The 15,428-nt window shown below is 42.3% G+C and overlaps 1 protein-coding gene across 1 annotated transcript in view; it reads left to right on the top strand.

Annotated features, from left to right (window-relative positions):
* LOC108250579 (thyrotropin-releasing hormone-degrading ectoenzyme) overlaps positions 1-9,521 on the top strand; it is an 83,140-nt gene extending 73,619 nt beyond the window's left edge. Inside the window, exons 17-19 of the mRNA XM_037981382.1 lie at positions 2,378-2,518; positions 2,611-2,692; positions 5,201-9,521. Coding sequence (XP_037837310.1) covers positions 2,378-2,518; positions 2,611-2,692; positions 5,201-5,353 — 376 coding nt within the window. The 3' untranslated portion in view covers positions 5,354-9,521. The remainder of the gene's footprint in view (positions 1-2,377; positions 2,519-2,610; positions 2,693-5,200) is intronic.
* The last annotated feature ends 5,907 nt before the right edge of the window (positions 9,522-15,428 follow it).

The following is a 15,428-nucleotide window of genomic DNA, read 5'->3' as shown; positions in this document are numbered from 1 at the left end:
TGAATTTGAGATTTTCATTTGTTGTCATTTGTAATCATCAAAATTAAACGAAATAAACATTTGAAATATATGAGTTTGTATGTAATGTATGAATATAATATACAAGTTTCACTTTTTAAATGGAATTACTGAAATCAATCTACTTTTTCATTATATTTTAATTTTATGACCAGCACCTGTACACACCTGGTACTGAACGGACACCCACCGGGTACGTACCGGTATTATACATTACAACAGTTCAACAAACACACAGAAACCCACTTTAATACGGCAGAACCTTTCCTTTCAGCTGAAACGTTTACATGGATTATTTCTGCGCCGTGTAGCATCACAATCAGTTCATCTGAGCTTTTTGTTCCTGCTGGAAACGAGAACTAAAGGAATGTTTGAGCTGCGAAACCAGATCAATAAGTTTAAAGACGTAGAACAACATCTCTTTGTGCTCCTGTACATCTCGCTGCGGGTTGATTCTTAACATGAATTATTGATCAGTACAGCTCTGAAAATTAGCTTTAGTCTCGAGTCAGTGGCTTTATTTGAGGAACTGTAAGCAGGTTATTTACAGTAGAGTTAGTCCGGAACGGTCTCTGCTGTATTTCAGCGCAACGTTGACAAAAATGTAAAGTGACTTAATGATTTCTGAAAGGGAGGTACTGCTCTGTAAATTGATTTCTGTAGCGCTCAGAGAAAACAAAGACTCCAAACGGAATGGGGAAATTGACCCAATGAGCACATGTGGCTGAACGTCAGGGTGTTTTACGGAGGGTTAATCGCGGCGCGGCGTTGAGCGGTGACCGGTACATGTGTGTGCAGGTATCGATCTCTGAGCTGCGGTTAAACTGTTCTCCGATCAGCTGCACACACACAAACATACACACACAAACCAACAACCACAGGGAAACACACTGATTGGCCACAGAGGAAATGCTTTCAGCACAGAGGGATTGTGGGAAAAGAGAGAAAATTGATTTGGGGGTTTTATTAAAACGGCAGCTCACACACACACAGAAAATCACAGCAAAGGAAAAAGAAAGTGAACTCCAAACAGCTACTTTTGATGACTAAACTTTTTCATCCCTCGTCTGAAAAAAACACTTCCTTTATTGTGTTTTTGAAAATATCACCTGCAGCCCGGAGTAATCCGATTACTCTGCCTCTCGTCAGTCGTGTCAGAAAGTGATTTTTGGTTTGACAGAAACACCCACCGGCCGGACCGCCGACAACACCAGAACAAAATAATCATTTCTGTTAAACATCGTGACCTTTCCTGCCTGAACTCCATCGTGCAGCCCGGGTTTGACTCGTGACTCGTTTCTGCGTCAACTGAACCGTTTAAAGTTTCCAAACTCGAATGATTTTTGTTGTTTCTGTTGAAAACCTCACGTGGTTTGGATAAAAATAAGTCTTTGGAGAAATTATCAACAGAAAGTTACGTCTGCAGAGAGGAGTAGAAGTGAAATAAACACTTTTTCTACAACAATCCATCTTCAAACTAAAAACTTTTACACCATTTTTTTCTCATCGCTTAGTTTTCAGATTTGTTTTTATAAAATCGTTTGTAAAAAATGACTTAATTTATGCTGCACGTGATTAGATTGATGCTAATTTATATATTTAAACATGAAACAAAATGAAAATATACTTTTAAGCTTCAAAACTGATTTCAGATTAAAATTTAGACATAAAATTGTTGAACTTGTTTGAATTTTAGGCATAAGGTTCATGTTAAAAACATTATACTGTTTTAATGTCAGTGTTGGCCAACATAAACATCACTACACAAATATGAGTGTTACAATGCTAATGCTAATGCTAAGGGTATCGCTGTTCTGATGGTAATTTAACTAATGTTAATGTCACTGTGCTAGCACCACTAAGCTAACGGTATTATTACTGTTCCATCATTAATGTCACTATGCTAACGGTAATATTATTATGCTAAAGTTAACACCACCATGCTAACGGTAATGTTACCATGCCAGCATTAGTGTGACTATGCTTAAGTTAATCAATATTAATTCTACTATGCTAACAATAACCTTATTAAGCTAATGTTAATGTAATTATGCTAACAGTGTCATTATAATGGCATAAAGGCACTATGCTAATGTTTACGTCAGTGTGCTAAAGTAAAGGGTCTATGCTAACACTAACATTGCTGTGCTAGTGCTAATGTTAATATTATTATGTTATCTAAAATTTATTTGACAAATGTACCTGCTAATTAGGTAAAAGAATTTATACTGGGAATATATATCTTTACCCATAGTATTTACTAAACCCTTAAAAAGTAATGTTCGTTCTAAGGGTTTGAATGTAAAAGAACAAACTTCTACGAGCTGAATCAAGCTAACCTTGTTTCTGCTTCTTCCAGGTTACTGAACCTGTCCCTGACCTCGGACCTGGTCCCGGAGCAGGACGTGATCGATGTCATCATCCACGTGGGCAGAAACCCTCAGGGTCGAAACCTGGCCTGGAAATACTTCAGAGAAAAGTGGGACGTCCTGAACGCTCGGTGAGACGCCCAAACCGTCCCACCTCGGGCTTTTTACGTGTCCTGGTACCAGCCGGGCGGACCTGAAACCGGTTGTCTTTGTGTTTGTTCAGATACGGCGAAGCTTTGTTCATGAACTCCAAACTCATCAGCGGGGTCACAGAGTTCCTGAACACAGAGAGGGAACTTAATGAGGTAAAAACACAGAAATACACACGGGTATTACCGAGCTCCTGCGGGGACTTTCTTGGTCCATTTACAGGTAAATGGAGCTGAATGGGCGCCCATTTTACCCCATCGTAACGAGAATTCAAAATAATGGCCTCTTTGTCCCCTATAATGCCAATAATCTACAAATGAAACAACAAGTCAGCCATTTACCAGCTTCCTTTTAGGTTTAGGGTTTCTCACCAACAGAGACGACAGCTCACCTTTCAACCACCATCAGTGGGTAATTAGCACAAACTAATTAAACCAACATTTAAATGTCATCAGACTCTACAACAAATCCTGATGTTGACACAGAACGGACAGAACTCCGTATGATATTTAATAAACAGAACTGATAACGACATCCAGGATTAGTTGGTTCGATATTTAAACAAAAAGTTCCTTTTTCTGAGCTTTTAACTGTAATATTTTAGACATATGATGAAGATTGTTTCAAACAAGACCTTTTTATTTATTTAATACTCAGATTTAATTTCAATTTGTAATCTGCAGTTTTACTGTTTATTCATGAATTATGTTGTTTTTGTTCAATTGTCTCTGAAGTCAGGGTGTTGAATTTTATGAAAAAATTTAAAAATAAGGTTTAAAAATTAAAATGATGAAAGTTTAATGACCTGTTAGCTTTTGTCCTCCTTCCAGAGACAGAAATTATTAAAAAAGAACAAAAAAATACGCCAAAGTGCCAGTTTGGTTGGTTTGTCCGTCTGATGATATGTTCAGGAAACGTTCGGGTTAAAGATACCCGGGTCACGATCTGGATCCTACAGTTTGAAGGTTGGAGCTCTCTGACTGCTTCCTGTCATAATTATTGTTGTTTTTTGCCTTTTTGTTTCCACCACGTTTGTTTAAGATGAATTATTGACGTTTCTGAGTCGGACTTCTGGCTCTGAACTGATTCAGTAACTTCTCCTTCACCGAACTCCAGACGCATCTTTACCGGATCATCTGGTAACTACAGACGCATCTTTACCGGATCATCTGGTAACTACAGACGCATCTTTACCGGATCATCCGGTCACTTCGGACGTGTCTTGACCGGATCGTCCGGTAACTACGGATGCATCTTTACTGGATTGTCCGGTAACTACGGATGCATCTTTACTGGATTGTCCGGTAACTACGGATGCATCTTTACCGGATTGTCCGGTAACTACGGATGCATCTTTACCGGATTGTCCGGTAACTACGGATGCATCTTTACTGGATCATCCAGTAACTACGGACGCGTCTTTACCGGATCGTCCGGTAACTCCGACATCGTATCATCCGGTTACTCCAACGTCCGGTAACTCTGACGTCCGTTGACTCCGACATTGGGTGATCCGGTCACTCTGACGTCGGAGTCATCAGTTAAACACGGCTGATCATCCTGTTCTCCACAGACGCGCCACATCGTCCGTATTCTACCTTTAGGGTTGATTATTCAGAACAAGTAAAACTGGATTAATGGTTTTTAATCACTCCTCCGTCGATTCATTTCACAGCTGCTACAGCCTTTTATCCAGATAAAGAAAAGCTGCTTCGCTGAGTGGAAAATCAGAAATAACATAAAAGCTGGAGAGTTAAAGGTGTTTCTGATTGAAAATCTGTCCCTTTATCTGTTTTTTTAACTCCTCCTGTTGGTATGGTAACAAACTGCCGTCTCTGTGGCCTCGACTGTCGGTGAAACCTCATTATTTCCCTCAGGACGCCTCGGTACAAAAACTGCAACAAAGGAGAAGAAGGAGATTGACACGGGTTTTTATTTCAGATTTGAACAAATGTCTCCAGTGAGTCACACATGGGAGGACGGAGGAGAGTAAAATAAATAGGAGCTGAAAGAGAGCGGCGTTAACGACGCGAGCTGAAGGCAGCCGAACTCTCCTCTTCGGCTCCGGAAAGTTTCAATTAATTCACAGAAAACAGCTTCTCAAACGTTGGATCTTTTACTTAAATTACTGTCATTTAAAACTAACAAATTCTATATTTTTATTCTAAAACTCCAGCTTCATGAATAAATATATATATAAAACTTTATTATGTAGATCTACATCTTAGGTAATAAAATAAACTGCTGGCTTTTTGCTGCTTTAGTTTCTGTACATTAAAAAACTATAAATAATTAGTATTTTTGTTATCCTGGCTGTAACAAAGTTTAAACTGTAGTAACAGTTTCTGCTTTTCTTTCTTTTGATTAAAAACGTTTATTTAAATCTTTTAAAATTGGGAAAATATTTTTCTTCAGGGTATGTTTGACATCAGCATCTCGTATCTGTCGATGCCTAATAAAGTAAATTTAGTTAAAAATCATAAAATATATTAAAAGACAAACATTTACCAAAGAAACGGACCAATGGAAATATTATTATTCAGACCAGATCTCTAATCGGTAAATTTGAGTCTATTTTTGCTTTTTAACATATTTCTTTTTTTGATTTCCACCATTTTCCCGCCATTTTCCCTCCATTTTCCCTCCCGTTTGCGTTCATGCAGTTAAAGGAGTTTATCGAGGTCAGCGGCGTTGGGGCGGGGCCTGCGCTGCCGCGGGCGCTGGAGATCGTCGAGGGCAACGTGCGCTGGCACCGCCTCCACCGGCGGCAGTTCTACCAGTGGCTACGCAAACCTCCGAGCTCCACCTTCGGCTAACGCTCCGCCTCCTCGCCGGAGTGAAGCGACCGCTAACGGCCTGTTGGCTAACGCACCGCTAGCTAACGGAGAGGAAAGCCCCGGGAAAACTGGCTCGTCTGGCTCAGCAGACGGTTTCTTAACTGGTTTTGTTTTTTAAAAAGAAATGTAAAGTTTTCCCTGCTGATGGAATTATTCTTTCCTCGACACCGGGACCCTCTGGTGGAAAAAGTCGTGAAGTTTTGAGCTAAAAGCCGATTTAGTCATGAGTGGGTTAGCCTCAAACCCTGACCATAAAACCCCGACCGCTGTTAGATTAAAACTCTGCAACAATTCGAACTTAAAAAACCCCCCACAGATATATGATCTCCATATGTTCAGATTTTTAACTCTGTTGATTTATCACAGCTCGTTACGTGGAAGTTAACGAAGCTGAAGCCATACGGGATATTTTCTAAGATTACCAGTTTCTACCGATGTTCCGGCCGGGTCTCTCTGAGTTTTCTGTTTTAGCTTGAAAACTGAACCAATCTGTGCACATTTCTTACTCTTAATTTTGCTGAATTTGGCTTTTCTTCATTTTCGTGCGTCTAAAATGGATTTGAAACATGGAAACTGGAAACTGACGTTCGTTTCAGGGAATTCAGCCCAAACCAAGACTCCGTCTGCACTACTCCTGATATTTAAAAAAAATAACAAAATTTTTTTGCTGCACTTGGGCCTCCCATCCAAACAATAAATTGAGTTTTATTGATAGTTTTATTTTGCATGTTCTCACTTCACTTTGGGCTCTAGAAACCAAAACAACAATAAATCAGTTTCAGTTTGTTTTTGGGTCAATCTTTAGCCAAGCCAACAAATTATTTAAAGTTAGGGTGGACGTTCTTGACACTAAGGTTAATTCAGTGTTTTTGTTATAACCAGTGGAAAGGACAAAATAAAAATATCTCCCCGTAGCGGTGTAGATAGGACCTGAGTCCCGTTTCTACTTGCGACTGGAAATCAATAATTAAAGGTTCATCATGCTTTAAATTTGTGTTTATTCAGAGATTTAACAAAAAGATATTTTGGACAGATGTTATAAGTTATTTAAAAATATTTAAAATTTCCACTAGATGTCTGTTTTTAAATCTCTACCATCCTGGAAAAAGAATTATCTGATGTTACTTTTAAAGTTTTTAATTTTGGGTTGTTTTGTAATTTCACGTCCAATAAAATAAAAACGTAATAAAGTGGGCGGAGCCTGATCGGACCAATCAGAGCAGACTGTGTTAATCAATCAGCAGCAGGTTGGTCCCTGAACGACGCTGTAATTAACGCGGCGGTCTCTGCTCACGGCTCTCATTCAGACTCATTAACTCCAAACTGCCTCAGTTTGACTTTAAAGATCACTTTTGTTTTTGTCATCATCAAAACCTGCAGCTTCAGAAATATAATCTCCTCTGGATGCTGGAACAAGTTGATTGTAGTCGGAGCGTTTTGCTGTAAAAACCTCTGGGAGCGCCACGTGGGGAACGGTAATTGTTCTCTGAAGGGTGACGATGTTTTCTGTTTTTAATGAGCGGAGCTGGGAAACGTTTGAGGGAGATTTCAATGGGTAAAAAAAAACCAAACCCATAAACCAAAGATTTGCTCAAACATAAAAGACGTGATTTAATCAAACAACAGTTTAATCTGACAGGTTTCAAAATGTTCCAAACCTTTCCGACGGCTAAAAATCATTTTAACAGGAAAGTTCCTGTTTCTGGTCCCTCATGAGGAACAGTTTATACATTTAAACTCGATTACCTGTTAAAGAACAAAGAAATGCAAATGGTTCCTGAGAATAATCGTCTTTCAGATTCAGAAGAAATTAGACGTTAAAACGTGAAGTCATTCCTGCTAATATTAGAACCATTTGTGGCATTTTAAACACCTTAACTAAAAATGTAGAAATAAAATTTGGTGTTATAGAATAAAACTGATATCCTTTCCAGGGTTTGTGTTTATTGACCCTTTTATAAACCACTGACCAGCTTTAGTGCTTCAACACGTGAATAAAACCAAATATTTCCATCTTCTTGAATCTGATGGATCATACAGGAACTTCCTGAAACCCAACAGGAAGTGAATACAATCCCGTTTCCTCCCAACAGCACTGGATTTTCAGAGACTCTGCAGCTTTGAGTAAAAAGTGTAGAGATTAAAATATTCCGCACCGGTTAATTCCAATTCGTTTACATGAAGAGATGTTTCAACATGGCCGCCAGTGTTACCTTTTGAGCTTATTTGTCATTTCCTGCCGCAAGTAGAAACCCTGTTGGTGGGACAGAATCACACGACTTGTTGTTTTATGCGATTCCGGTTAAAAGTAAGAAAATTTCTGCGATTCTGGTTTAATATCAGCTCTGACTGGGTGACGCACGACGACGTGCGCTTGACCCGTTTCGATGAAGAAACTCGTTTAATCTCCGTATAATTCAGGAGTTTATGAACGTTGGGCAGATCCTCGACCCACGGGGACTCCAGGGACGTTTGGTTGAATCTGAGGAGTTCAGGAGATTAAGTTGTACCAAAAAAACATCAACATTTTTCAGTGTAATGACGCCTAAAGTTCTCTCCATAGTTGCTCCATAAAGTCATCCATTCCAAGCAGCAGCTCCCTGTTGGTGAAGATTAATGAAGGAGGCTCCAAAACGTCTCAGAGGTCGAGGTTTCTTGAATTTCGAACCCTGTTCGAGTTGCCTCAACAGTCACAGGATAACAATTTTATTCATTTTTAAAGGGAATTTTTTACTTTCTAACAGGAATCACTTTCTACAATAAAGCAACGAAGAAGTACCCTCCAGTGAAGAAGGTTAACATAAAAAACTGACTAACTTTAATCAGATTCCCTGTAAACATTAAAAAATCTAAAGTTTGTCCCTGAAACATCTCCATTTGTTTGGACTGGTAGCCATAAAACTGTCCTACATCCCAGAACGGATCAGGACCTCCTTAGTTCTTGGTGTGAACCAAAGGAATGGGTTAAAATTGAGGATTAGTCTTCTGACAATCTGACTAAAACGTTTACGTTAGAACTGAAAAGAAAGACTAAATTCAAGCACAAAACGAGTTCAACATAGAAACAGGATTTAAGTCGACTCGTTTTTTTGTCCCCGACTCGGACAAACGAACGAGCTGCCTGGAAGAAGTCCACCGAGAGGACGCCCGAGACAAACGTGTTTATATGCAGATGATGTGACTTTTTAAATCAGACTTTTCTTACGTTGCCATGATGGATTCTCAGAGGACTTTACCAACGTGGACGTCTAAGGTGGACGTTACAGTGCGATGCTGTAAACTTTAGGGACGTTTGGACAGAGTTTGAACCCTGAAGGACCTCGGATGGTTTGGACTCCTGATTCTTCTCGAGACGTCTATTTTTTTGGATTAAGATGAATTTTTTGGGTGAGCCAGGTGGAGTGTCCACCACCTCTGGGACATGTCCGGTGTTTTATTGGATTCTGTGGACTTTTATTGACTAATGAAAGGAGCCGGCATGGATTGGACAGAATGATTTGCTCCTAATGCGACAGAGGATCTCCGGAGTGTGGTGAGTCAGAGCGAAGAGTGGGACATCTGATGGACACGCGTCTCAGAAAAATGGACTTGTTTCTGTTAGATCCAGCTTTGATGTTAATAATTGAGCCATATATGAATTAATGGGCCTGCCTGCCTCTATACATTCTGTGTCCAGTCAAGTGCGAGTATGTGATGAAGGTGATGATGATGAGGATCAAGATGGTATCTGTGCCAACCTTGATTAAAACTCTGATAATTAAAGTTTATTCTAATTTGATCAGGGCTGATGGAAGAGCAGATGATTACAGAGTTGGTCTTGTTTGTGAAAAACTAATTAGCGGCATTAAGATGCTAATTAGTCGGTTTCTTATGAAGCGTTGATGTCCAGTCAGGGAGATTTGGTTTACAAACATAAAGCACACTACATGTACAATAAACACTGTAAATGATATAATTGTACTGTTTAAAAAACAAACAAACTGTGGAATTTGAAGTTTATGTTGATAAACTTGGTGTTTCTGATGATGCTGACAATAAGTGGCTGGAAGGAAACAGGAAGTTGCAGGCAAGACTTCTGTCCTACTTCCTGTTTACGCTGCTTTGGTCTCTTGTGTTGGGCGATATTAAAAAGAACAAAAAACTCTGAGATGAACTTTGTTTCTGTTTGAATAAGCTGTGAAACAACGTGAGGACTTCTGTTTCTGCCTGTTGGAGCAGAAAACGATGTCAGGCGGATTTGTTGGTGCAGGTCTTCAAAACGACACTTCAAGATCCAGTTAAGATTATTATAGATACCCACGTTTAAGGTAAAGGTTACTAAACCATTTCCAAACTGCTTTTTAACCAAAACAACCAATATTATTAATTTAAAAAATGAAGTTTCTGGGTGTGTAACCGACCTCCTTGTGTGTGGAAGCAAGAGGAAATGCGACTCCAGGTTTATCAGACGGTGAGAGAACCTTCCAGAACCGTTCAAGCTCAACTCCAAAGTGGAGGAACGTCACTTTCTGAGGTTTTGATTAAAATGATGGAGGAAGACCAACCAAAGGCTCAATTATTGGCAGAAAAACATAAAAACTCGTTCTGAGAAAAACCAACGTTTCTGGGATGAACGTTTTCAGTCGCATCAGTTGTTCTTGGTGGAAGGGACCCATAAATTTATCTGAATTATTGACGTTTCGAAGTTGGATTTCTGGCTTTGAACTGATTCAGTAACTTCTCCTTCACCAAAATCCAGACGCATTTTTACCGGATCATCCGGTTACTCCGGACGCGTCATTAATTGAACAAATCCATTGTAGAAAAAATGGTCCGATTCTGACAAACTGTTTGAAACAAAGTGGTCTGTGGTTATAGTGGTTCGTGCAAACACTCATTTATCAACTTTATTAGAAAGCCCAATTAGCAACATCTCAATTAAAGATGGCCACCAAAGCTAACTGGCCTCAGCCAACCCAGAAGTACTGCGTGAGTTCAGTCGTGACGTCCTCCAGGTTCCACCGGAACAACTTTGTGGTTTTGTCCCGATGGTTTCGGCTGAGAACGCGAGGCCTTTAATCATCTGAGGTATTTCCCGACGTTCCAACGGAGCGTTGTGGATCCGGGATCAGCTGAGACGGTAACTGTACCAACACCTGAAGCAGCAGTTCCCACCTGGTGTTAACATGCGTCTCCACGTGCGTCCCCCCCTCTTCAAGTGGACGAGGGGCATTAAAATGCGTCCCCACAGCCGTCTCTGGTGTCCACTCGTGGACGGATCTCACCATCCTACTCTATATGCAAATGAACACAACTGGCTGTTGGAAACAAACAGAACATGAGATACCAAATTACCCCGTGTCCCTGAACGATGCTCGGGAACACCTGAGTCACGCTGATAGAAGGATTTTGACAAACATTTCTGCTTCTGTTATTTGCAAGGAGCCTTCGGGGAGACGGATGTAGAAGACGTGAAATGCTTTGTGTTGCTCGGAGGACCGCAGAGCTTCTGGGTTTTTGTTTTTGACCGTTTTCCGCTGATCTGCTCTCAGTCAAACATCAGAACTCTGTTTCTGAAGGAAATGTCCCCATCAGTTTAGTTTGGGACAGATTTGTTGTCTTGACGCTGTTTTTTCCTCTTTTCCTCTCTAGTTTTTGGTTTCACCTCGTTTTTTAAAACTGTAGACGACAACATCCTGACATCATGGCTTCTTACAGTCCTGGGGGGGAGGGGAACGGGTCCAGGTTTTAGGATTTTACACATCAGGACCAAATAAAAGTGATTGCGTCTTTGCCAGAATCTAAAACTATTCATATCTAACCTCAGCAGGTTGTAGAAGCTCCTCCAGCAGCAGAACTCTGTGGGAGTTGTGACCCACTCTTCTTTCCAGCGTTGCTTCAGCTCAGCTCTCTGAGGTTCTGGTTCTGGTTCTGGACCGTTCTGCTGTGTTTGGGATCATTGTCCTGTTTGTCACATCTGACTCCAGAATCAGCCCAAACCATCAGCCCTCCACCACCGTGCTGACAGCTGCAGTGCATTCTGGGTAAACATCTGTCCTCTGGTTCTGGTTCTGCTCCAGAAGTCTTCTGGTTCCTTCAAGTCGAGCTGCCATGTTGTTTTTAGAGAGAAGAAGCTTTAACCTTTGACCTTTAACCTTTAACCTGCTGACTGAGGCCTGTAGGGGATCTAATTTCTCTGAGCACTGCACGGTCTGACCTTTGGGGTGAATCTGCTGTGAAGATCAGCAGCTGTCCTAAATGTCTCCTCTGGTGAATAATCTTCCTCTCTGTAGAACGATGGACTCCTGGTAGTTAGGAAATGACCTTTGACCTGCTAACTGAGGCCTGTAGAGTCTCTGAGCACTGCATGGTCTGACCTTCAGGGTGAAGCTCAGCAGCTGTCTTAAATGTTTCGTCCTGTGAATAATCGTTCTCTCTGAAGAACGATGGCCTGCAAATGACCTTTGACCCTTCCCAGGTTGATTCTCTGAGGTCATTGCTGATGTCTTTCCGCCCTGGCGTCGTGCTAATGGAGGCGCTCCCTCTGATGATGTTTGGATGAATCCAGTAAAGACCAGATCGTCCTGATGGGTAAAACCGTAAACCTGTTTCTGTGGCTGTGTGGAGTCGGATCTCTGAGCTCAGACTCATGTTTGTTCAGAACGCCGCCGCCGCCGCCGCTGAGCTCCTCCTGCCAGCCGCCGCAGGAACCTTTCAGGTTTAATCATCACGACTGAAACACTTTGATGTCGTAGTCTCACGCTTCCCTCGACGGAGACGGGAAGAACAGGCGCCCCACTTCCCCCAAATTATTCTGCAGCAGGAGGAGCTTTCAGGGTTTTGGGGGCGGGGCATGATCCGAACGTCCCGAGCTCGGGGAGCGCTGCCGTGATGAATGAGTCCGCCGCTTTCCCCACGGCATCGTGGGAAATCAGACCGCGGAGGGTCGGTCGACGTGTGACGGGGAGGCAGATTTCTAATAACTTCCCTGGTTGGTTTTAGGTTAGTTGGGTTTGAACTTCTGGTTTTAGTTGCTGTTAGTTTTTATAAATCAGTGAAATTCAATAAAATGTCCCCAGAAGTGATGGAAACGTGTGTGTGAGTGTGAGCGAGCGCTGAGATTAATGGGACTCGGGAAAATGGTGACAGAGAGAGAAATGAGGTAAACGGATGATAGAGAGGGAGACCCAAACAGAGACAAAGGAGGACTTCTGTGTTTCTGTGAATGAAAATGAAAAGAGTCGATGTTCGCTTCACTCTGAAACCTAAATGAACTCAGCTGGGATGGAAACAAAGAAACAACCGGAGATCAGGAAGAGAAAAGAGGCTCAGATCAGTGTTGGAATCAGGTTATTAAAGGTTTCAGATCGGAGCCTCGGCTTCTCGTCGAGCAGAAAGGTTCCAACCCTCAGCTGTGGGCAGGAGGTTCGGACCAGGACCCAAAGAACCAGATCCTGGATCCGAGCAGCTGAAAGGAGCTTCCTCCGTACGGTAAATGGTAAATGGTCTGCTCTTGTGTCGGTCTTTATCCAACCCAGGACCCAAAGTGCTTCACTCTACAGGGTCGGCCATTTCTATGGATACACCTCAATAAAACGGGAATGGTTGGTGATATTAACTTCCTGTTTGGGGCACATTAGTATACGGGAGGGGGGAAACTTTTCAAGATGGTTGGTGACCATGGCGGCCATTTTGGATCCAACTTTTGTTTTTCCAATGGGAAGAGGGACATGTGACACATCAAGCTTATTGGGTATTTCAAAAGAAAAACAACGGTGTGCTTGGTTTTAACGTAACTTTATTCTTTCATGAGTTATTTACAAGTTTCTCACCACTTATAAAATGTTCAAAGTGTTGGATTGTCGATGCAACCCTCTTCTCCCACTGACAGCAACACGGCAGGAGAAATGCGAGCTCAGGCTTCCAGTATCCAAAGTTGCTGCACATCTCGTATCTTCACAGCAGAGACCAGGGGTGTCCAATCCTGGTCCTTGAGGGCTGCTATCCTGCATGTTTTCCTTGTTTCTCTGCTCCAACTCACCTGATTCAGAGGTTAAATCACCTCTTCATGTTCTGCAGAAGCCTGTTAATCAGCCATTGATTTAAATCAGGTGTGTTGGAGCAGAGGAACAAGGAAAACCTGCAGGATGGTGGCCCTGAGGACCAGGATTGGAGACCCTTGGCATAGACAATCGCCTTCAGATGACCCCAAAGATAAAAGTCTAAGGGGGTCAGATCAGGAGACCTTCAAAGAGCTTTTAAAAACAGAAGACTTTATTTGTTCACAGCGTTTCCACTGAAGTTTCCTTTAAGCCCCGCCCACTGTCAGTTGATTTGACACGGGGGGATGTGAGGCGGCGTGATGACCTTTAGGAAGGCGTCTTCTTTCTTCAGCATTTATTGCTTGAATGATTTTGAATCAACAATGAAACTTGGAGCCAATCAGAGTCCAGGATTGTGTGAAATGTTTGACCTCACCTGCGAGGACGTTTAATTAAAACCGCAGCAAATGAAATCTTTCGGAGCGAAACACACATCAGCAGGTCCAGCTTCGGCGTCTGTGAACGGAGGCAAACAGAAAATAAATTAAAATTGCAAATGAAGACAAAATCCTCTCGGCTTTCATTCATATTGAACTGAAACGTTGAGGAAGAAGAAGAAACAAAGTCGGATTACGAGAAGGAAGGATGGAGTGGATGTGACGTAATCCACCGACAACCAAACACTCAGATTAAAACTCCGTTTCCTGAGAATCTGAATGAAAATGAACAAACAGGTGATCCGGTTCAAATAATCCTAATGGTGGTTAGTTTGAAGCTGGTTAGGATCAGTTCAAACAGAAACAACAAACCAACGAGCTGCCGCTTCAAAATAAAAGTGTCAGCTGATGGGGCAGAAGCTGGACCAGGACAAGAACCGGGACAAGGACGAAGACCAGGACCAGGACAAGGATCGGGACCGAGACTGGGACAAGGACAAAGACCAGGACAAGGACCAGGACTGGACACCACTGGAATAGAGGTCCAGCCTGCCCACAGCTCCACCTACAGGAAGGAGATTAAAAACTCAGGAATCTTCACATTATTGGTCTGTTAGTAAAATACTGGATGGGTTCTCAGGTGATCGCAGGGTGAGCGTGTACATCTGAGTCCTCCTGAGCCGTTCTTCCAGCCGGTCCTCGGCTTTTATTACTGACCTGACGTCAGCAGATGAGAGTTTTCACCAAATCAAAAGTTTGTGGAGGCGTGTCTGCGTTGATCTCAGCGGTCGTTCTTTGGTCCCGCTGAGATGAATAAAAGCTCCGGTGGGATCGGGTCGGATCGGGTCGGCACCGAACACGAAGCGAGCGTCGAGTCAAACAGAATGAGTTATTTACAGACTCCCGCTGCTCAGTAACACAAAGCCGAGCCGTTTATTTTAGTGCTTTTATCATAAGAACCGGGTGATTTAAGGCCGTCGCCGTGGTTACGGTGGATTAGACACGTTATCAGAAAATGAGCAACGCCGCCTGACCTCCACTTCTCTGTCCTCCATTAAACTCGGAGTTATCAGTGCCTGGATTTATTTAGAATAACTGTCGACAAAACCAAACTGCAGTTCAGACTTTTAGTTTTCCTCTCGTCTGTTAGCAAAATATCTCATCAAACACTGAGCCTAATAAGCCTTGTTTCTACCCGAGGCGGCGGGCGATATGCAACCTTTAAATGAATCTTTTTCTGACTTCCTGAGAAGCTGCAGCTGAACTTTCTGATGTTTTAATTACTTTGCTGGCCTTTAATGAATCGACGGATTGTTTGTACCGATAGACTCTGAGTCGACGTTAAAGACGACTCGATGCTCATTCATCAATTTATTCCAGAGGTAATCAGCAGCCAGGAGGAGAAACGCTGACAGGACGGGTCGGGTCGGTTGTTTTATCAGAACCAGACGAGCAAACAGGAACAAATGTGTCGCAGGGAGACGGGTCTGCAGTGAGACGGGTCTCTGAGAGACGGGTCTGCTGGGAGACAGGTCTGCAGAGAGACAGGTCTGCAGGGAGACGGGTCTGCAGTGAGACGGGTCTCTGAGAGACGGG

This window comes from Kryptolebias marmoratus, linkage group LG18 (genome assembly GCF_001649575.2).
Source record: "Kryptolebias marmoratus isolate JLee-2015 linkage group LG18, ASM164957v2, whole genome shotgun sequence".
NCBI lineage: Eukaryota > Metazoa > Chordata > Actinopteri > Cyprinodontiformes > Rivulidae > Kryptolebias > Kryptolebias marmoratus.
The sequence above is the reverse complement of the archived record's forward strand: the minus strand, read 5'-3'. Positions and strand labels throughout refer to the sequence as shown.